Source organism: Rhinopithecus roxellana, chromosome 2 (assembly GCF_007565055.1).
Source record: "Rhinopithecus roxellana isolate Shanxi Qingling chromosome 2, ASM756505v1, whole genome shotgun sequence".
Taxonomy (NCBI): Eukaryota; Metazoa; Chordata; class Mammalia; order Primates; family Cercopithecidae; genus Rhinopithecus; species Rhinopithecus roxellana.
The window spans coordinates 99,208,172-99,230,635 of record NC_044550.1 but is presented as its reverse complement, the minus strand read 5'-3'; the positions used below and the strand labels follow the sequence as shown (position 1 = coordinate 99,230,635).

At 40.0% G+C, this 22,464-nt stretch overlaps 1 protein-coding gene across 3 annotated transcripts in view; it reads left to right on the top strand.

The window, feature by feature from the left end:
• Window positions 1-13,607: 13,607 nt before the first annotated feature.
• CBR4 (carbonyl reductase 4) overlaps window positions 13,608-22,464 on the top strand; it is a 149,664-nt gene continuing 140,807 nt past the window's right edge. For 2 of the 3 annotated variants that reach the window (XR_004053655.1, XM_010364013.2), the window contains exons 1-4: window positions 13,608-13,972; window positions 16,507-16,627; window positions 17,715-17,851; window positions 21,878-22,012. Coding sequence is in view for 2 of the 3 variants with exons in the window: in XM_010364013.2 (XP_010362315.1) it covers window positions 13,831-13,972; window positions 16,507-16,627; window positions 17,715-17,851; window positions 21,878-22,012 (535 nt within the window). In the remaining variant the exon portion in view is untranslated. Of the gene's footprint in view, window positions 13,973-14,000; window positions 14,556-16,506; window positions 16,628-17,714; window positions 17,852-21,877; window positions 22,013-22,464 lie in introns of those variants that run through there. The other variant, XM_030918300.1, reaches the window with a different exon arrangement.

The following is a 22,464-nucleotide window of genomic DNA, read 5'->3' as shown; positions in this document are numbered from 1 at the left end:
GGACAGAAACAAGCATACTGTTCTTCATTTCCTATTCGTCTAGATCCGAGCACTTTCCTTTTGGGTTCATGGGACTTTGTAATTATCTCTTTTAAAACATCATTTCACAGGGAGTCACGTGCTACCTTTGCATTTTTATTCCATTTCCACCTATTGTTTTTCATATCTTTATTATTTGCCTTTCCAATGAGACAGTGTCTTGGAGAAAATGTTTATTTCTTTTATTTTGTTTATCCCACGACATTTAGTACAATTCCTTACATGTACGATGCATCTTTACTGACTGTTGTGTTTTCCCTTTGTTTAATCTCATGGCTATAACTGTGCTCTTGTGGTCACAAGTAGACTTAAAAACCATTGTAAGACTGCATGCAATTACACTGTTATTATTATGATGGAATACAAAAGAATTTGGAACACGAAAGAGTAGAAAGGCCGGGCACGGTGGCTCACACTTGTAATCCCAGCATTTTGGGAGACTGAGGTGGGCGGATCACGAAGTCAAGAGCTCGAGACCATCCTGGCCAACATGGAGAAACACAATCTTTTCTAAAAATACAAAAATTAGCTGGGTGTGGTGGTACATGCTTGTAGTCCCAGCTACTCGGGAGGCTGAGGCAGGAGAATTACTTGAACCTGGGAGGCGGAGGTTGCAGTGAGCTGAGATTGCGCCACTGCACTCCACTCTGGCGACAGAGCAAGACTCCATCTCAAAAAAAAAAAAAAAAGATTAGAGAATAAAAGATTGGAATGTTGTGTGACTGTGACATATTTTAGGTAGGGAACTAAATGCACATATGTGTATTAAAACAATGTACAGAACTTTAACTTGTTGTTAATAATCTCTCTCTGCTTTCATTTTGTGCGTTTCTAAGAAAATTTCTGTTGTATCAGCAGATACAACAAATGATCTACCTGGTAAGGTCATTTAATGCAAAATGTGTCTGAAATATTAAGCTTATGTGGCAATGAAGCAAAACTTTTTAATATCCTTGCTCATTTGTGACGAAGAAGAACATGCAGAGCCTTTGGCATCCAGGCAAAGACTCAAGGCTCTTGTCACACTTCACCACTTACTAGCTGTGTATCTGTGAGTAACTTACTGTAACCTCAACTAGCTTCATTTTCACTGTGTGTACAATGGGGATTATGATACCTTCCTTTCAAAGATTAAATTAAATAAATTATCATTTACATCACCTAGCACACTGCCTGGCAGTGTCAGAGTTCTTGGGACACAAGCAATAGAAACCCACCCGTCCAAACTTAAATGAAAAAAGCCCATTTATTAGAGTAATACTGGGGGCCTCATAGAATCAAGGAAGAGGTAAACAACCCAGTTTCAGGACTGGGGGACTCTGGGCATCTTAGCAACAGGAAGTCCTGACAGCTTTCTGGGCACAACATCTCCATAGGTGACTGGGCTCATCTTCAACCACTCTTGGTTCTTCTTAAGACATATATTTTTAGGAGACAGATGCTTTTCTCTGGACTAGGTTACCGATTTTACAAAGGCTGGAGGATTGGGTTAAGTCACTGGCTGCCTCACTAGATCATCAGGAAAGTGGGAATGGAATTCTCTAGCCACTGGACTCCAGCCTGGGTGACAGAATGAGACTCTATCTAACAACAACAACAACAAAAAACCAAAACAACGAAAACAAAAACACCCTTCTATGGCTTTCTATTTTCTTTAAGATAAACACCAAAATCTGCAATGTGTCCTTGGAGGTTTAGCATAATCTGACCTATGCTTAATGTCTTTCCTCATCTTGTGGTTTTCTCTTCCCTTCTTTCTCAAGCTTCAGGCATGTTACCTGAGGTTCAGTTTCTGGAATGGTTTCTATCTTGGTCATCATGTAGCCAGGTGCCTAGACCTCTCTTCTCCACATTTCACAGCCCCTGCCCCACAGCTTTCTTCGCCTGATTAACCCTTTCTCATTCACCAAGACTCAACTCAAGTGGAACTTCCTGGGGAGTTTCTCCTGATTGCCCAGGCTAGGCTAATTGCCCGTTATTCATTTCTACGGCCCCTCCACCTGCACTTTCTTTTCTTCACATTTTTCATAACTATAATTACTTGTTCAGCACCCCTCTTGCCCTCTATTGGCAGCATGAGGGGAATAACTGCAGTTCACTGCCGTCTTCCTTGGCTCTACCATGGTGAAGGGAGTGCAACACCTTCTCACTGTGCATCTGTGGGCTCAGGTCTTCAGAAAAACGAATCCCCCAGATTAACAAAGATGTGCTAACTAAATATTAATTTAAAAATGTGAACACAGCTGATCACATAGTTTTATTATTTATTTATTTATTTGACATAGAGTCTCACTCTGTCACCCAGGCTGGAGTGTAGTGGTGTGATCTTGGCTCACTGCAACCTCTGTCTCCTGGGTTCCAGCGATTCTCCTGCCTCAGCCTCCCAAGTAGTTGGTATTACAGGTGTGTGCCACCATGCCTGGCTAATTTTTTTGTATTTTTAGTAGAGACGGGATTTCAGCACGTTGGCCAGGCTGGTCTCGAACATCTAACCTCAGGTGATCCCCCAGTCTCGGCCTCTCAAAGTGCTGGGATTACAGGTGTGAGCCACTGTGCCCGGCCATCACATAGTTTCAGAATTAGTCTTCTCCTTATTGATGTGGACCTGTGTTGTGATTTTTTTTTAAGTACGAAATATCTACAATATGAAGTATACATTTTCTGCTACTAAGGTTATTCTTAGATCATGTGAAATTAAATATATTGATATTTTGTGGTGCTCCACAAAAAATTCCGTGTCCTTAAAGATGGAGACAATAGACACTGGGGACCACTTGTGGGGGTTAGGAGGGAGAAGTGGGATGAAGGTTGAAAAGCTATTGGTTACTATGCTCGCTACCTGGTGGATGGGATTATTTGTATCACAAATCTCAGCATCATAAAATATACCCACGTAACAAACCTACACATGTGCCCCCCAAATCTAAAATAAAAGTTGGGCTTATTTAAAAAAAGAAGAAATAAAATTTTATTTCACAACTGTATTGGTATAAAGGTGAATATATTAATATTATACATTAGACATTTTATCCAACCTAAAAGAAAAATAAAGGTATTTGTTAAACACAAAAATAGGCCAGATGTGGTGACTCACACCTGTAATCACAGCTCTTTGGGAGGCCAAGGCATGCAGATCACTTGAGTCCAGGAATTTGAGATGTGTCTGGGCAATACAGTGAGATCCTATCTCTATAAAAAATACAAAAAATTAGCCAGGCATGGTGGCGTGCACCTGGGGTCCCAGCTACTTCAGAGGCTGAGATGAGAGGATTGTATGAGCCTGGAAGGTCAAGGCTACAGTGAGCCAAGATTGAGCCATTGCACTCCAGCCTGGGTGACAGAGTGAGATCCTATCTCAAATAAATAAATAGGACAAAAACAAAAAATAAAAAGAGAGGAAAGAAAAAAATTCCATGTCTTTCATGTGTCATCTATACTGTTACTGTGAGGCTGGTGTGTGTTAACATCTCTTCTTCGTAGATGCAATGAGGATGAGACACCCCTATGGTCATTTATGTCCAATACAAGTGCTTTGCATGTGTATCTATTTCTGTCGGATTCACCACTTCATCAGTAGCTTCGAAATGTCTCCCAGAATTCCACATAGGTCCAGACTTGTGCTAAAAAGGAAATTGAGGATATAATAGATGCTATTATGTTATTCTGAGGACTGGAACTTTAGAAACATATTTGAGGATAATCTTTTGCAAATAAAGAAACTTGCCCAGGTTGAACCCTCAGGCCTCAGATATATTTTTTTAATACATTGATTTGAAAGAAATGGAAGCTAGAAGCCAGAATTAATTAATTAATTAATTTTTATTTTTATTATTTTTTTTGAGATGGAGTCTTGCTCTGTCACCCAGGTTGGAGTGCAGTGGTGCGATCTCGGCTTACTGCAACCTCCACCTCCCAGGTTCAAGAGATTCTCCTGCCTCAGCCTCCCGAGTAGCTGGGATTACAGGCGCGTACCCCACGCCCAACTAATTTTTGTATTTTTTTGTAGAGACAAGGTTTCACCATGTTGGCCAGGATGGTCTCAAACTCCTGACCTCAAGTGACCCACCCACCTCCTTGGCCTCCCAAAGCGCTAGGATTATAGGCATGAGCCACCATACTAGACCCAGAATTGTGACTGACATATTTTGTGTGAGATACAAGAAGTAAGAAATATCAGAAGAACAAAAACAGAAGATGTTTTCTGACCTGAGAAATCAGAATAATAATATAAGGCAAGTCTGTCAATAGTGATGGCTGAACTATGGCTGTCTGATGCATAAATCCAGCATTCCTATTTCCCATTGAAAAGAGTTGCTACTAATTATTAATAATTGTAAGGGGATGACATTGTGCTAAGCATTTTATATAGGATCAACCTATCTTATGGCTGTCAATAACCTCATGCCAATATTATTTTCCCTTTTTTTTGCATAAAGAAATCTTAACCCAGAGAGTTTAATAACTTGCCCAAGATTACACAGCTTGTGGTAGAGCCAGAATTCAAATTCAGTAGACTAAATCCAGGGTTATATATGATGCTATATTGCCAGTTTTATATATGTTTATGAAATTTTACCTGAAACAGTTAGAGTCTATGTTGTGAATGATGTCATCTGTCACTTTTTTTTTTTTTTTTGAGACAGGGGGTTTCTGTCTGTCACCCAGGCTAGAGTGCTGTGGCATGGTCACAGCTGACTGCAGCCTAGACCTCTTGGGCTCAAGCAATCCTCCCACCTTTGCCTCCCAAGGAGCTAGGACCACAGGCATGCACCACTACACACAGATAATTTTTCAATTTTAATTTTGTAGACACAGGATCTCTCTGTGCTGCCCAGGCTGGTCTCAAACTCCTGGGCTCAAGTGATCTTCCCACTTTGGCCTCCCAAAGTGCTGGGATTACAGGCATGAGCCATGGTGCCTGGCCTCTGTCATCTTCTAAGTCAATTCTTTTCAACTTATTTATTCCATCTCTATTTAATAGAAGGGAAAAAGGATATTTTCCATAGTTTTGGTTAAGGATCATCTACTTTATACTCATTTATTTAAAATTATTGTGGTTTAATGGTTAGCCTAGAAAATTAGCCAAATAAATTAATGTCATTTTTTAAAATAAGATGAATTCTGGCCCATTTTTTTGCCCATTCATAGGTTATATAGGGACCCATAGATATGTACTCCTCAACTCAGCAACTTAAGAAAATTATAAGTGCTACTTGCCAGAGAGGACGGATTCATATTCCTTATAGGATTGGTGTCTGTTTCACTTCTTAAAAATTCATATCTCTCTCCTCATACATTATCACCTCCTTTTCCATTTCTCTTCATATTATTATATGTTGCTTGCTGGTTCTGGGACTCACTACTGGTTACTTGGAACAAAACATTTACAGATTTCATGGGACATTGAGTTCAGCTATTAATATTTGAAAAAGAGAAAAAGGCAGTAGTCTGTTAAGGAGACTAAACGGTGTACATGTTGCATGTAAAACAGAGTTTACTTTGAGCAAAGATCCCCTAGGGGAATGCTGCTTGTATGGTATATCTGATCTGCTGTGGAGCACATGCCCAGCCAAGCCTCCTTTAATAAGGCCGCCCACTCTGAGCCCCTGTGGCAACGGTGCTTGGCTGTGGGTGCACCTTCCGCCTTTGAGCACCCCACCCACTCACAGAGCAACCTGCCTCCCCCCGCCAACTGCTCTCCACAGGCGTTAATCCATCCCCTCATTAACGACCAATCCAATTCTCTGTCTTGAACAAAGGGAGTCAGAGTTTAGTCCCTTGAACTGAAAAGTCCTATGGGGCTCAGCCATTTTCAACTGTCTGATTAGTAAATAAAGTGGGTCTGCAGGAAGAAGGAGAAATTTAAAACAGAGGACAGCAGACAAGGGGGCTCTTATGGCCTCAGAGAGCATTAAGGGGGCAGAGGGATGTGCTGCTGTGGTCCCCGAGGTTCCCAATGAGGTCCATCTCCAGTTCCACGTGGTCCCAGCTTGCTTTTTGTTGATGTCATATTCTGCATCATAAACACATATTTGAATTGCTTTAGAGGACTTCTCTTTCTTGCAGCCAAAAAAAAATCTCAACTACAATTACAACTATAGAAAGTCAGTTTCCAGATTTGGATTTATGTGTATATGGTACATTTTCAGCATTCCTGGGAAGATGAGGGAGAGACAATACAATGTAGTGGTTGGGGAGAAGGCTCTGTAGCGAGACTGCTTGAGTAGAAATTCTAGAAGTTCTGCCACTTACTGGTTGTGTGATCTTGGACAATCTAACATCTCTGTGCTTTGGCTTTCTTGTTTGCAAACAGAAGGGTAGCAATATTTTTCTACATCATAGTTTGTTGTGAGAATTAAACACATATAGACAGTGTGCTTGGCACATAGCGTTTAAGTTACCCATTGAGCATTTGCTGTTATCTTGGAAAGGGCTTACTTTTGTTTTTTTTTTTTTTTTTTTGAGATGGAGTTTCACTCTTGCTGCCCAGGCTGGAGTGCATTGGTGCAATCTTGGTTCACCATAACCTCAGCCTCCTGGGCTCAAGCAATTCTCCTGCCTCAGTCTCCTGAGTAGTTGGGATTACAGGCATACGCCACCACATGGCTAATTTTGTATTTTTAGCAGAGACGGAGTTTCTCCATGTTGGTCAGGCTAGTCTCGACCTCTGGACCTCAAGTGATCCATCCGTCTTGGCCTCCCAAAGTGCTGGGATTACAGGCATGAGCCACCGTGCCTGGCCAGTAAGCACTTACTTTTACACACCCACCCACCAACACACTCTCACAAACACATATATGTATACACATACATATAATAATGCACACATACCTATAATATATAATAAAATATATGTGTGTATATATGTATATAGATGTCTACACACACACTTGCCCCCCCCCCCCCCCCACCTATCTGGCCTGAGCCTGAAGCTCTATGTTCCTATCTCACTTCATTCACATTTACAGCCTTTATCACACTGTATCGTAATCAGCTTAGTTGTGTTTCTCTCAACACACGTGAGCTCCACAATTCAGGTAATTGCCTTCTTTGCCCTCTTATCCCCAGAGCTTTACATCTGATACTGGGGATGTTCCTGAGCTCACAGTAGATTCATATTGTTGGACAGGGAGATGCTAGATGATATTTCACTGTTAGATTGTCTTCCCTTTAGCTTAACACTTGACTCTCTGCTCAATTTACATGTCCCTAGGTGACGTAACACTTTATGCTGTTACATTATTTACCACACAGAGAGAATGAATTTCCAAGTCCTCCCTGAAAGTAAGCTTTGGCGAGAAGATAGGAGAGGACCTCGAGGGGTCTGGATGCTGCGGGCCATGGGCAAGTGAAGAGGATGAAATTTACAGTCTTCCTATTTCTGCTCTGGAATAGGTCTCATAGTAACATCCTCTCCCCAACCCAACTCACACAAGCAGCAGTGGCTGCATGGTATTACCTAGCAGCACGTTGCAGCTTGCTTGTAGTAGAGAAGAAAGTGAACAGTCACATTCTATTGGTCTGCTGGGACTGCCGTAACAAAATACCACAGACTGGGTGGTTTCAACACCAGAAATTAATTCTCTCACAGTCCTGGAGCCTGAAAGTCTGAGATCAAGGTGCAATTGTGTTGGTTTCTGGTGAGGCTTCTCTTCCTAGCTTGCAGATAGATGCCTTCTTACTGTGTCCTCACATGGGCTTGTACAGGGAGGCAACAGAGAGGGAGGGGGAGAGAGAGAGAGAGAGAGAGAGAGAGAGAGAGAGAGAGAGAGAGAGAGAGAGAGAGAGAGAGAGAGAGAGAGAGAGAGAGAGAGAGAAAGAGAGAGATTTCCAGCACAAGCTCTCTGGTGTCCTATTGGATTAGGGCCCTCCTGTTAGAACCTCATTTAATCTTAATTATCTCTCTAAGGGCACTATCTCCAAATACAGCCACATTGGAGGTTAGGACTTGAACATATGAATATGGCGGGGAAGGGGGGGGAGGGGCACGATTCAGTCAATAACACACATTAATCCCAAGTGGAGGCCTATTTTAATTAAGTTTTGTGTATGGCCCAAGTATTCTACTCTGCGTAACTATTTAATCAAAATCCAAGCTGAGAGATGGGTCTCTGTAGCCTGTAGATGAGAAACAAAAAGCAGTGATCCTTAAAATGAGATTCCTACAATCACACAGGTGCCATCTGGAAATGCAGAAGCTGTTACATGCAAGTCAGTTTCAAATGTTAAACCACACAGTATCGATTCTGGCTTTCCCAGGTGACCTTGGAAGAGTGAGAACGTCTTGCAGAGCCCAAGTGCAGTGGAGGCTGCCAGGCCAGGGCCTCTGATACAGATCTAGGAGTCTGAGTAGCTGTAGGGCTTGGATGGGGAAGGCTCATTTAAGTCTGGGAAATGCAGCAGGTGAGTTGAGAGCCACATGAGACTATGCAACCAGAGGGTAGAGCTGGGAAGGCCCTGAAACAAAGAGATGGAAATGGAATAGTAGGAGGCTGGAGTCAGAGGATTGAGGCCAGTCTTAGAACTAATTTCAGGAACACTGAGTTTTCCTCTTCTATGTGGCTTGGCAGGCATGCTGCATTTGGGGCCTGATTTTAAATATCCAGAGCTGGCTTTACATCATTAGAAAATTTTTGGCTGGGAAAAAAAAAGAGTTTCATAAAAGTTCAGGCATTATGCTCTCCCATGGTACTTCCTGGTGAAATGTCCAACCTAAGTGATCTCATCTAGGCGTAATACTAACTCTACTTTGACTAACAATCTCTTTCATCATTAAAAGTGAATTTTTAATTCTGATTTTTATTCTTCATGTATAAATTGTTATCACCTAGTTGGCTTTGCAACATAATAAATGGATAGTAGCTGTAGTTATTCATTCTTTGCAATCTTTCTTTGTTATTATTCATTTATTTATAGAACATTATGTCCCAAAAGAAGAAGCCTTCTCTGACCCCAGGCCCCCACATTGGATCAAAACCCCTAGTTATGATCCCTTCTAGCAGCCTGTACTTCTCCTTTATAGGCCTTCCCACCATTGGAATTAAATAGTAATTGCATGATTAATTGTTTAATGTCGGTCTTCCTTGCCAGATTATTTTCCCAATGAAAACAGGAGCCAGGTCTATCTTAATCACAGCTGTATCGACACTGGTTCTTCCTTATAGCAATAAATTCCTTTTAAATGAGTTATTTCATTCACTCATTGATTCATTTGTTAACTCATTTATTTAGTATTCACAAGCCTTAGGAACTGTGCTACAACAGGGAAACAAAAACCAATGTGATCATTTCTGGATTCGAAGTGTTGGCAATTTAGTACAGAAAGTTTTTAACCATTTTATTTTATGTTTTATGTTTTTTTCTTTTTTTTTTTTTTAAAGATGAGGTCTCACCATGTTGCCCAGGCTGGTCTCAAATACCTGGGCTCAAGTGATCCTGCTGCCTGCATCTCCCAAAATGCTAGGATTACAGGCGTGAGCCACTACACCTGGCACTTAACCATTTTAGGTGAAAGTTCCCCTTGAGAACCCAGTGAAGGAAGTGGACTCTTGCAAGAAGCTACTCATCTAAAAAGCACATGAGATTTTGTATTCAGCTTGGTAGGTTCACAGATCCTTGAGAATCTATTCACTGTCTTCCTAAAATTATGTGGATTCTGAGGTCACAGTAAGTCCATGAAATACAGACTTGAAGACACATACAAGGTAAGAGGACGGATAAAGAAGGACATCAGCATGTCCTCCTTTGGGTCAGGAGAGGCTTCCACTGCGAGAGATGTTTGAGCCACGTTTTGAATGACAAATCTTATGTTACCAGGGGAAGTAGTGGGAGCATTCGAGGTTGAGAAGACAGTGTTTGGAAAAGCATGGATGTGTAGAAGTGGGAATGGTATTTAGGGAGGAGAATCAGTAGGACTTTGTGACTGATTGGATGTGGGATGTGTGAGAGAGGGAAGGAATAAATTCCATACTTCTGCCTTAGGCAACTGAGTACTAGGTTTAGGTCTCGGTGGGCAGCCTCAGAGGCATAAACGCCAATTCAACAAAATAACAAGCTCAAGGGCCACATTTTTTTTTCCACTCAAAATAAAATAAGCTTTTAAAAGTGATAAAAAGTACATTCCTTACAATTTAGATTACTCAGCAGATTGGATATAAGAAGGCCAATGAGGAAATCAACACGCCTTTTAATCATAAAAGTTGTATCTGTGCAGCCACACTAATGCAGCTTTCTAATCTTTCTTCTTGAAAGAAGAGCATGGTCTGTGTGAGAAGCTATGCTGGCCACATGCAATTTGGGTCATGCAGATTATCATCACCGCCTGAAGAATCCTGGGAGACTGCTTGCTGGCAGGAAGGCTTACACTTCAATTATGGATCTGATAAGCTGGATGTGCTTAGTATGGTGCATTTGTAAAGAGGATTCTCAATGAATATTCAGTCATAATTCATAAATTTCTTATAAATAAGTTTTCCTGCATATTTGGAATCTTAGGCATTATAAATCTTGACGTATGAAAAAATATTCATGAAAGGTACAACCCCCTTATAATTAGTTGCAGATTCAGATTTCATATAACAGGACACTAGGCTTTAAATTAAATTTTTTTCAATAACAATTCCATTGGGATATAATTTGCAAACCATGCAATTCACTCACTTAAAGTGTACAATGCTTTCAATGAGTTTTTATTTACTTTAAAAGTTTATGTTTTCTAACTTTTAGCAATTAAATGGTATTCCTTTTGTAATCAGAAAAATAATACAAAGTATGCATATTTAAAAACTTGTATAACAGTCCTTATACATAAGGAATTTTCTCCTTTGATTGTTGGAGACAAGAGAAAATATATCTTACGTGAGTTTAAGTTAAAGTATAAAATATGGTTAAAATATTACCACAAAAGTGGCATGTTTAGTTAGAAGGAAAGACTAAAGGTGGGTTGTTCTAATGGCTTTCTTCAATGTCCTGCTGGGTAGGGAGACCCGGTTTAATTTACAGATCCTCACTTCACTATTAGGGGCTTACAGAGAAACTTCCCCTGCTGTAACCTTCTCAGCTAATGGGTGATGTGCTGTGATAGGTGTATTCTCACCCAGGATAGTGGTGATATTGTATCAAGAGGGAAAAAAATAAATAATTACCTTGGGATTTAACCTGAGGTATGTGTTGAAGAAAAAGCCCAACTTATCCATTCACTGTATATATACAGTGAGAAAAGTTGGAAAGTTTTCACAATTCTGAATGTCACCTGATATCATGTGTTAGTGATCTTTGTGATAGATGGCATAGATCTAAAAACCATGTTTTTTTTTTTGCTAAAATAACAATGTGTAGAAAACAACAATCATTTTCCTAGAAAATAGAGAGAACTGTGCAAAAGATGAACCGCTCTGGTTTGACCTAAGGTGTAGAAATACAGTTGGCATTTAGGCTGACCCTTATATTGGTAATTTATGTAAAACAGTTTTTTCTTTCCAAGATTGCATAGTGTATAGTAGGAAGGTGAGTAGACAAATTTGATCTGACCCATTTTTACATCACTGGGAAACTAATGTTTGGTTTTTTTTTTTTTAGAAAAATTTTATTTTGAGACAGGGTCCTGCTCTGTCACGCAGGCTGGAGGGCAGTGGTACAATCACGGCTCACTGCAGCCTCAACCTCCTGGACTTACATGATCCTCCCAACTCAGCCTCCCAAGTAGCTGGGACCACATGTAGGCCACCATGTCCAGTTAATTTTTTTGGTATTTTCTGTAGAGATCGGGGTAGGAGGGGGGTCTTACCATGATTCCCAGGTTGGTTTTGAACTTCTGCTCAAGCAATCCTTCTGTCTCAGCCTCCCACAGCGCTGGGTTTACAGGCATAAGCCGCCATGCCTGGCCTGCTAATAGTTCTTAAATGCAGCTCTTATCTTGTTGCTTCTGCAGTTAAAGGCCTGTTTAATGCTTGGCACCTGACTTTAAAGCTGACTATAATATAGCACCATCCCAAATTTCCTCAGGCCTGTTTCCTCATTGTTTCAAACATATATTGTTTCAAAGACACGTTTTTTATGTGTGACTGTTTGCTTATATTATTTAACTTCCTTTGTATTTGCTTTTAATAAAGTCTAATAGATGCTATAAAAACAGCCTTACAATCTCTTTTTCTTTTCATGAAGCACACTGTCTACTACAATGCTTAGTGTGCCATTTAGGAGGACCATGAGGAGGGAGTTTTGCTCAGGCTTCTCTGCTGCATAACCAGGAGACTTATTTCTTACACAAATTACCACTTGTAATTATATTTTCTTTGTTGCTTTCACTGGCAGGAAACTCTAAGTTTATAAATCTCTTCTTTAATACTAAATAGATTCTTATAGCATGACTTTATTCGTATTTTTTCCACTGACTTAATTTATTATTCTGGCCTTGCGGGAGAAGGGGCAGTGATCCTCTTTGCCTTTTAAAAGCAAATACTCATGTATTTTTGCAAACCATTTCAAATCTTTTATTGGCTCTAAACGGAATAGGAATAACAAATTTAAAATAATGTTCAACTTTTTATAGACTTTTTGCTCTTATTTTCCTTTTTTCAAACCTCACCCAGCCCTCAAATCCAGCTTTTCCATGCATGCCTTCATTCTTCACTGATCTCCGTTTTCTCCGAGCTCTTGTGTTAATATAATTTTGCATTTTACTAAGTATGATTTTGGATAACTCCTAGTGTTTCATGTGTATTAGTCCTGTAGTTCTGGGGTGTAGTTTTTTTTAGTGGTAGGGACCATGGTTCATACTTTTCTGAATCATCTAGTAAAATAATATTGTATCAAGAAATGCTTTCTTTTTACACTATGATTGTAACAAACATTGAAATTTTTAGCTTATTAACTGTCAGAGCACCCAGCACATCTTTAGAATTGCAGGAACCCATTTTTGTTTCTTCACAGCAGCCGAAGCTTGTTTCATAGATCTTGCAAAACTATTCAGTCGTTCAGTTAAAATTCCTTGACCTCCTGCTGGATGATGTTCGACAGGGCATTCATCTTCACGACATCCTTCGCGATGAATGGTAACATCTGGGCGGGTAGAGGTCTATTTCTGCAGCATCCTGGGGGAGGAAAAGATAGGGTAAGTTTTGGTGTGGGTGCGATACTTGGGGACTTCTTCAACAGGTAGGACATCAAGTCTGTAGGCAAAACAAAACCTGGGCGAAGGGCAAATACCGGAGCCCCGACCGGCTTAAGCCCACTAATGCTTGCTCTGGGTTCTAACTACGTGATCAACTCGTCCCGGTTTGCCAGGGAAAGCCCAGCGTCTTGACAACGCTGTCAGTTCCGAACAAACCGGGTTGATTGGTCACCGGGGCTCGAATCCCGACTGATAACGACCCAGCGGAGACAGAGGATCCCCCTCAGTGCCGTTAAGTACATTTCCCACCGAGCAATGCGCCGGCGCCAGTTGCTCTCCTGCGTCAAGACTACAAGTCCCAGAATGCATCTAGGCACCCCCCCCCCCCCCCAGGCCATTCTTCCGCCGGGGGAGCTCTCGCCGGCGTACTTGTTAGGCGCGGCACGGAAGAGTCCGTGCGTGATGACGTCGACGCGGCGTCGCCGAGCTCTTCGCCCCTCTTTACGCCTCTTGCATTACCAGAGTCCGGCCGCAGGAGGTGTCGGTGTCGAGCGGCGTATTTTTTTTCTGCGGGTTGCCTTTTGTTTTTCCTTTGGAACCGCGGTTGTTCAAAAGCTTAACGGAACTTGGAAGGGGACTCCCACTCCCCTCCCTCTTTTCGTCGAGTCTGTGACTCCGAGATGGACAAAGTGTGTGCTATTTTTGGAGGCTCCCGAGGCATTGGCAGGGCTGTGGCCCAGTTAATGGCCCGGAAAGGCTACCGCCTGGCGATCATTGCCAGAAACCTGGAAGGGGCCAAAGCCGCCGCCGGTGACCTCGGCGGTAGGTACCAAACTGGAGTTGTCCAGTTGTATGGCCGCGGTCCAGGCGCTTAAAATCTTTGTGAAACGAGCGGGTATGGCCTTATAGGGCTCTGAGGTTTCTCGATGCAACCGCGTGCAGGCGCTTTCCCGTTCCAAGGGTAGAATGCGTCTCGTGCAGAAAACCCCGATCTCCCTGTGCCTCGCAGAACGCCAACAGCGCAGCCTGCCGCCGAGGGCTGAACACTTGGGGTTTTCTTTGAGACCTCGTAGTCTTATGAGGCCCCACTAATAAGCACTCTCCGCCCTGCGGCTAGTGCTAACCCTGAGGAACGTCGCTGTTGTGGGAGAGAGCCACGTAACCGTTTACTTTTAATGTAGGGAAAAGGGCGAGTTCTCGGCCCCCGGAGACAGGGCTGGGCCGAAAGGAGTTCAGGCAGGAAAGGTGGGAGTGCAGGTATTAAAGGGCTCCCTTCAGTTTTGCCCAAGGGCGGTGCTTTGGCCGTGCGCGAATGCACAAAGCAGTGTTTCATGAAGAAACCCTTTTGAGGACCAGCCAGTTTTGAGATATACCTGATTTGCTTTAATGTTACTAAATTGTTTTGGTGAGTTTTGCAAATGGACAGTTGAACTTTGTTCTGCCAAATTCTTTTTTGTTGCATTTAAACTTCAGGATTTTTTTATTTCCGGGTTATTAATAGTGGATTAGTCATTTTGTGAATTTAACTCTTCCTTGATTTAGGGAGAAAGGACGTTAGAAAGATCAGAAGATGCTGTTTAATTACTAGACTGGACAAAATTATACTTCATTTACTATCAGGGAGGCATAGGGAGAATAGAGGCCTAGGGGTGCGTCTTGCGGCTCTTACTGTTTTCGTGTGTGTGTGGTTTGTGTGGTTTTTTTTTTTTTTTTTTTTTTTTGAGACGGAGTCTCGCTGTGTCTCCCAGGCTGGAGTGCGGTGGCGCTATCTCGGCTCACTGCAAGCTCCGCCTCCCGGGTTCACGCCATTCTGCTGCCTCAGCCTCCAGAGTAGCTGGGACTACAGGCGCCCGCCACCACGCCCTGCTAATTTATTTTATTTTATTTTATTTTTTAAGTAGAGATGGGGTTTCACCGTGTTAGCCAGGATGGTCTAGATCTCCTGACCTCGTGATCCGCCCATCTCGGTCGCAAAGTGCTGGGATTACAGGTGTGAGCCACCACGCCCCGGCCTTTTTTTTTTTTTTTTTTTTTTTTTGAGAGGTCTTCCTTCCCATTTTGTTACCTGGGCTGGACTCCAACTACTGATTTACTGGGCTCTGGAGATCTTCTCACCTCAGCCTCCCAAGGACCTGGGACTATAGGCGCCAGGTGTGGCTGTTCTTTTTTAAGTTAACATTATTGATCGGTTTGGTATCACCTGTTCAGTGCCGGTTGGGAGAGTATTGGGCTCTCTAAAAGAAAAAAAAATCCTGTAAGTTATAACTCAGGGAGAGTGCCAGTGAATGCTTCTTGAAGCTCATATTCCTTGCCATTCTAACAAAGGAGGGGAAGAGTGGTGACCCTTACCGAGTCACCCCAAGCCATCAGTGTTTGCTGGACTGGATTGATGCCATTAGTTGAGCTTTCAAAGGTGATTTTGGACACCACCAGTCTTCAGGTGAAAACCAAGAGTAAGACACAGGATGCTTTTGGGCCCTGCATTCCTTTGAATCGTGTTCCATGAGTGATTGGTTTTCATCTAGAAAGTATAATTCCCCAGGTCACTTACTGTTTCCAAAGGCTTGATGTCGTAATGTTGGTGTAAGCATATTTGTCAAGGTCAGACAGGAAATAAGCAGTTGTTTTAGCTTTTAAAAACAATTCTACATTTTAGAGTATTAAAATGGTAGATTATTACATAGGGAATGATGCTTTATTTTCCTTTGAAGTGTTTTTTGGCATTTAATTATTTTTTAAAAAATGGTAACAGTTGCTTTTAGTAAAAAGTGTTCCCCCCCTCCCCCCCCCCCCGTGGTTTATAGTTTTAGCATTTTTACAGCTTCCTGTGTTGTCTCTCCTGATGGTCAGGTTTGAATAATAGTCGTTATAATATATGTGCCATAGTGCATCTGTAGCACTTAAAAAGAAGAAACCTCAGAGTTCCTGTTCAGGGCCAAAGAAACTAATTCAACAAAAACCTGACAGAATTAGACATAAATTTCAAAAAAGAATATAAAACCCAGAAGACTGTCTGATTGGGTAGCGTAAGTTCAGTGTTAAAGCTATAAATACTATTAGATGAATCTTACGGAGGCTTTATAACTTGAAAAAGCCCTCCCCTCTTTGTTGATTAAAAAGAAAATTTTAAAATTAACTTTCTGTAGTAGTACTTTATTTCCTCTTTGTTCCCCCATCCCAGTTTGATTAGACCAACTCTATGAAAGCCAGGCCTCATGACATTACTTTTTTAATCTCTAGGTTCTAGATTAGCATAGGCCTGCCATCTTAGGTAAATGCTTAACGAATGTGTATTGAGTACATTTAAAATTTGAGTTATAACTTATAATTAATTCTTATTTGACTTTTTTATGTAGGAGATCATTTGGCATTTAGCTGTGATGTTGCTAAAGAACATGATGTTCAAAATACATTTGAAGAGATGGAGAAACATTTAGGTCGAGTAAATTTCTTGGTAAATGCAGCTGGTATTAACAGGTTGGTCACAGATTTAAATAAATTTCTGATATATATTTACAACTTTTATTCCTAATATGTCTTTGATTAGTATAAGTTAATATGTTTATTTTATTTCTAACTGGGAGTAAAAACTATTTTAAAACTTGTCAATCCATAATTATTTTCTTTTATATTGAGATACAACATATAATAAATGTCCAGCTTAATCGATTTTTAAATTTTATTTTATTTTATTTTTTTTTAATTTTTATTTTTTGACGCGGAGTCTCGCTCTGTCCCCCCACACTGGAGTGCAGTGGCGCGATCTCGGCTTACTGCAAGCTCTACCTGCCAGGTTCACACCATTCTCCCGCCTCAGCCTCCCGAGTAGCTGGGACTACAGGCACCCGCCATCGCGCCTGGCTAATTTTTCTGTATTTTTAGTAGAGACGGGGTTTCACCGTGTTAGCCAGGATGGTCTTGATCTCCTGACCTCGTGATCCGCCCCCCTCGGCCTCCCAAAGTGCTGGGATTACAGGCATGAGCCACTGCGCCCGGCCCAGCTTAATCGATTTTAACATTGTAGTCATCACACATATTGAGGTGTAGAATGTTTCCAGTGCTCCAGAAGGCAGTGTCTTTTCAAGACTTTCTTGTTAGTAACTATTTTCTGAGTTTTGTCACCATATATACGTTTTGCCAGTTTGTGAACTTAACACTAATAGAATCATGGAGTGGATATTATTTTTTAAAAGATGAATTTATGAGAGAATATTTAGAATAACATATGAATTTTCTTGCTAAACAAGGCTTAGTATGACAGTTGCTCAGGTCATTCAAACTATTTTGGCTACATGGTACTACTTTTAGGGGTTAAGAATATTTCCACTCCAGCTGAGACGGGGTAAGAACCTGTCTTCCAAGTGGATCCTTTTTGGTTTATCAATTGTTATTTTAATGTTTCTCAAGCCAAGTTCAAAATGGGACTCTAGGTATTCTAGTTATTCTAGCTCAGATAGGAAGCACTTCTTGCACTCTACTTTCAGTAAAAATGTCATATTAGTCTTGACTTTGTTTGTTTGTTTTTATCTTACTATATACTGTTATATGCTGTTTCATTTTGTAGGGATAGTCTTTTAGTAAGAACAAAAACTGAAGATATGGTATCTCAGCTTCATACTAACCTCTTGGGTTCCATGCTGACCTGTAAAGCTGCCATGAGGGCTATGATTCAACAACAGGGAGGGTCTATTGTTAATGTAGGTGAGTCTTCACCTTTGTGAATTTATAATTATCCCATAATACCTTACCATAAAAATATTTAATCCACTAATTTGTAATTTATTGTGAAACATGAATGAAATTTATATTATCTATGGAAAAAAGGATTTAATTAATTGATTAATGAGTAAAATAAGAGTCACACATTCACATCCCTATAGGATTCAGGCCGGTGTTGAGTGAGTGACACCACTGAGTACTAGAAAAATGACAGTTCCAGCCATGTGATAAATGATATCCAGCGCCCATATGGAATGGTGGAGGCCACTACTTAGATTCAGTAGATTGTTGGTGTGCAAGAATGTGGTCCCAGTTTTGCCAGCAATTTTGATTTTTCAAGAGAAATTGGACCATCCTGATTTTTATGTGAAACTTTTTGTTTTTTTTTTAAATAGAGACAAGGTCACACTATGTGGCCCAGGCTGGTCTTTAACTCCTGGGCTCAAGTGATCCTCCTGAAGTGCTGGGATTATAGGCGTGAGCCATGTGCCTAGCCAGGAACCTAATTTTTAAAACATGGACAAGGAATTAAAGTAGACAGTAGGGGCTAAGTAATATTGTCTACAGCAGTTGCATGGGTTACTATTAAATCTTGTGTAGAGGTTTAAAGGAGGATAAAATTTCTCTGTTTTTAAGAATGGATGTAAGTAACCCTGAGTTTTCAGTTCATCTAACCCACAGGGCAGATAAACTGTGGAGTATATGCCTGTAGAACTTAAAATGCAAAATGACTTGAAATTTTATTTCAGTTTGGTAATTTGGAAATACTAGTATGCAATTTGTTTTTATTTTCAAATGGTAAAACCTTAAAAGGCCACAAAAGGGGGATGCTGCTCCGTAAAAGTAAATGACCCTGTTCTTTTAAATGTAGGAAATGGTTTTCCAAGTCAGAATTTAGGGTTTTTCTGTTTTGAAAACAAGAAAAGGAAAGAATACTATGCTAATAAACTGAGGGGACATGAGAGCATTTTGGACATTTACCCTTAAAGGTTTAAGAGATCCGTTTTCTTATATAAGAGATTAGTCAATGAGTCAACCTTTGCCTTTTAACACAGCCAGATAAGGACTTGGAATATTTATAAGCAGGCAGACAGGCCTGTATCTGTCACCTGATAACCTGAGGTATATTTATTTAACTCTAAAATATTCTTTTTGTTTTTAGGTGTATTTAAAAAAACCCATCAGTCCTCCTTATGCATGCAAAACTTTCAGAATTGAGCTAAAAGTAAATAATAGATAATAAAAAGTAAATTGAGAATCTTACTGCAGAAAGGACTACTTTAAACTGCCAGACACTTCACTGATGTTTCAGAAATTTTCACTTTTTGACCTGATGAACAGTAGTGCGTGGCACAAATCAAAGCTGCTAAAGCTTCTGTTTGGTATTTCTTTTTTTTTTTTTTTTTAAAGCCACTCATATTTAGCCACCAACTTTAGTGACACTATTGTTAATAAGTTCTGATAACCTGCTACCATCTGACCAGCCCTGTTTGGTATTTTTTTCGTGCATGTATTTTTCTTTTTTTGTGTCTCTCTGTATTTTTCTTTCTGATAAACACTTCTTTCTCTCTCCATATGCATTTCTTCGGTCTGATGTCTTTTCTCTCTGTGTACTTCATAGTTCTCTTCCTTTATTGTTAATTGGCCGACAATGTATAATGTAGATAAATATTCTAATACTGAACTTGTTGATTCTAATAGATGTTTGGAATGTTTTCTTTTTTTAAAATTACTTTTAAAAAATTTTGTGAGGTCCTTGATTAATTTTTATATCATAAGTACAGGTCAGTGGTGCAGAAAATTACTTCCCCACTTCTGTTTTGCAAGAATTTATTTGCATATAGTTGATACTTGAATTAAAAATTATTACATATTCATTAGATGTGGTCACTCAAGAATCTTCAGCAGGCAGTACAATTTACAATACATCACTGAATGTAATGAAATTGCACTTTTACAAAATGTTTATAATTGAAGCTTTGCCAATTTAGATCGACAGTACAGTCTCGCAGATATTGTAGCTTTGGTTCTACTCCACCAGAATAAAGCGAATATCTCAAGAATGTAAGTCACACAAATTGAATTGCTGCAATCTCATGATAAAACAAATGGGTGAGGAGTTGCTTCTTATGTATGGATAAAGTTGTTTCTCAAGATGGAATCTACTCCTTGTGAAGATATGAATAGTGTTGAAATGACAAAGAATTTAGAATATCCTATAAACTTAGTTGATAAAGCAATAGCAGGGATTGAGAGGAGTGGCTCCAATTTTTAAAGTTCTACTTGGATAAAATGCTATCAAACAGCATCACATGCTGCAGAGAAATCTTTCATGAAATGAAGAGTCAATCAGTGTGTCAAATTTTGTCTTATCCAATTGTTTAGTTTCTCAGTGCATGTAAAAGTTATATTATGATCTGTTAGGTATGCAGTAGCATTATATCTAAAAACAACGTAAATACTTTGTTGCTAAAAAATACTTTATTGCTAAAAAGTGCTAATGATCATCTGAGCTTCTTGCAAGTCATAATCTTTTTGCTGGCATTGGGTCCCGCCTTGATGTTGATGGCTGCTGACTGATAATGGTGGCTGTGGCAATTTCTTAAGACAAAATTTTTTATCCAAGTAGAACTTTAAAAACTGGAGCCACTCCTCTCAATCCCTGCCATTGCTTTATCAACTAAGTTTGTAGGGTATTCTAAATCCTTTGTTATTTCAACACTATTCACATCTTCATAAGGAGTAGATTCCATCTTGAGAAACAACTTTGTTTATCCATACGTAAGAAGCCACTCCTCACCCATTTGTTTTATCATGAGATTACAGCAGTTCGGTCACATCTTCAGGCTCCAGTTGTAATTCTGCTCCATTGAAGTCTTGAACCCCACAAAGTCGTCCATGAGGGTTGAAATAACTTCTTTCAAACTCCTGTTAATGTTGATATTTTGACGTCCTGCCATGAATCACAAATGTTCTGAATGATATATGGAACAGTGAATCCTTTCCAGAAGGCTATTTACTTTGCCCGGATTCCTGAGAGGAATTACTATTTATGACTGCTGTAGACTTATAAAGTGTTTCTTAAATAAGACTTGAAAGTCAAAATTATCGCTTGATCCATGAGCTGAAGAAAGGATATTGTGTTAACAGGCACAAAAACAACATTAATCTCCTTGCACATCTCTCCATCGGAGCTCTTTGGTGAGCAGATGCATTGTCAATGAGCAGTAATATTTTATTTGTGGCACCCCAACAGCAGTGAACATCAAGAAACACTGACCACAGATCATTATAACAGACATAATAATAATGAAAAGGTTTAAGATGGTGTGAAAATTATCAAAATGCGACAAAGAGACACAGAGTGAGCACTGCTCACAGTGAGCCATGCTGTTGGAAAAGTGCTAATAGGATTGCTTGATGAAGGGTTGCTACAAGCCTTCAATTTGTTAAAAAAAAAAACAAAAACCCACAATATCTGCAAAGCACAATGAAGCAGAACAATAAAATGAGTTATGCACGTAATTCAATTTTAGTGAGATTTGTCTTTAAATGAACTAGTTTTTAAAGAGAAAATGAGAGCTTTCTGCCTTATGTCTGTGTTGTAGAATCATAAAATTAGTCAGCTTTTGTCCGACTAATTTTTTTTTTGGCTTTAACCTCTACCTGCTGGAAGCCTTTATAAATACCACAGAATTTTCATACAGAGTTTTCATCATATCTGATATACTCAGAAATTAGAGTATGTCCCCTTCACATAATGGATCAATTTGCAAGCACCTGCATTGGCAGTTTTATATCAGCTGCTTTCAGATGCTGTTTTCTGTATGTATCTGGAGCAGACTTGGACTCTTATATCTTCCGTAAATGACTGATGACAATGGTTAGAATTTCTAATTTTAACAAAGGACAAGGTGAAGTGGGTTTTACCTTTTTGTTTACTATAAATTTTCTGAATTTTCAAATAACCCCATTAATTGAATTTAATATGCTTTTTTTTTGTCCTAGGAAGCATTGTTGGCTTAAAAGGCAATTCTGGCCAGTCCGTTTACAGTGCCAGTAAAGGAGGATTAGTTGGATTTTCACGTGCTCTTGCTAAAGAGGTAGCAAGAAAGAAAATTAGAGTGAATGTAGTTGCACCAGGTTAGTGAAAACTTTATTAAAATAACTTGATTATGATTATTGTTTTATCAGGAAACCATTATTTGGAATATTAGTAATTGACATCTTGGTGGAATAGTTTGTAAAATGATTGTGAAAAGAATGAAATAATGAACTGGGAGACTCAAAAAATTTCTTGTACCTCATATTCTATATAAAGTCTATCTGTTAGCCTGTTTGCATTTATATAAAGGACTATCTGAGGTAATTCATAAAGAAAAGAGGCTTATTTGGCTCTCGGGTCTGCAGGCTGTACAAGCATGACACCAGCATCTGCTCAACTTCTGGTGAGGCCAAGGAAGCTTTTTTTCAATCATAGCAGAAGGTAAAGAGGTAGCAGGCAAGTCATATGGGGGTAGCAAGAGCAAGAGAGAGAGGAGGTGGCAGGCTCTAAACAACCAGCTCCGGCGTGAACAGCGAGAACTCATTTGTTA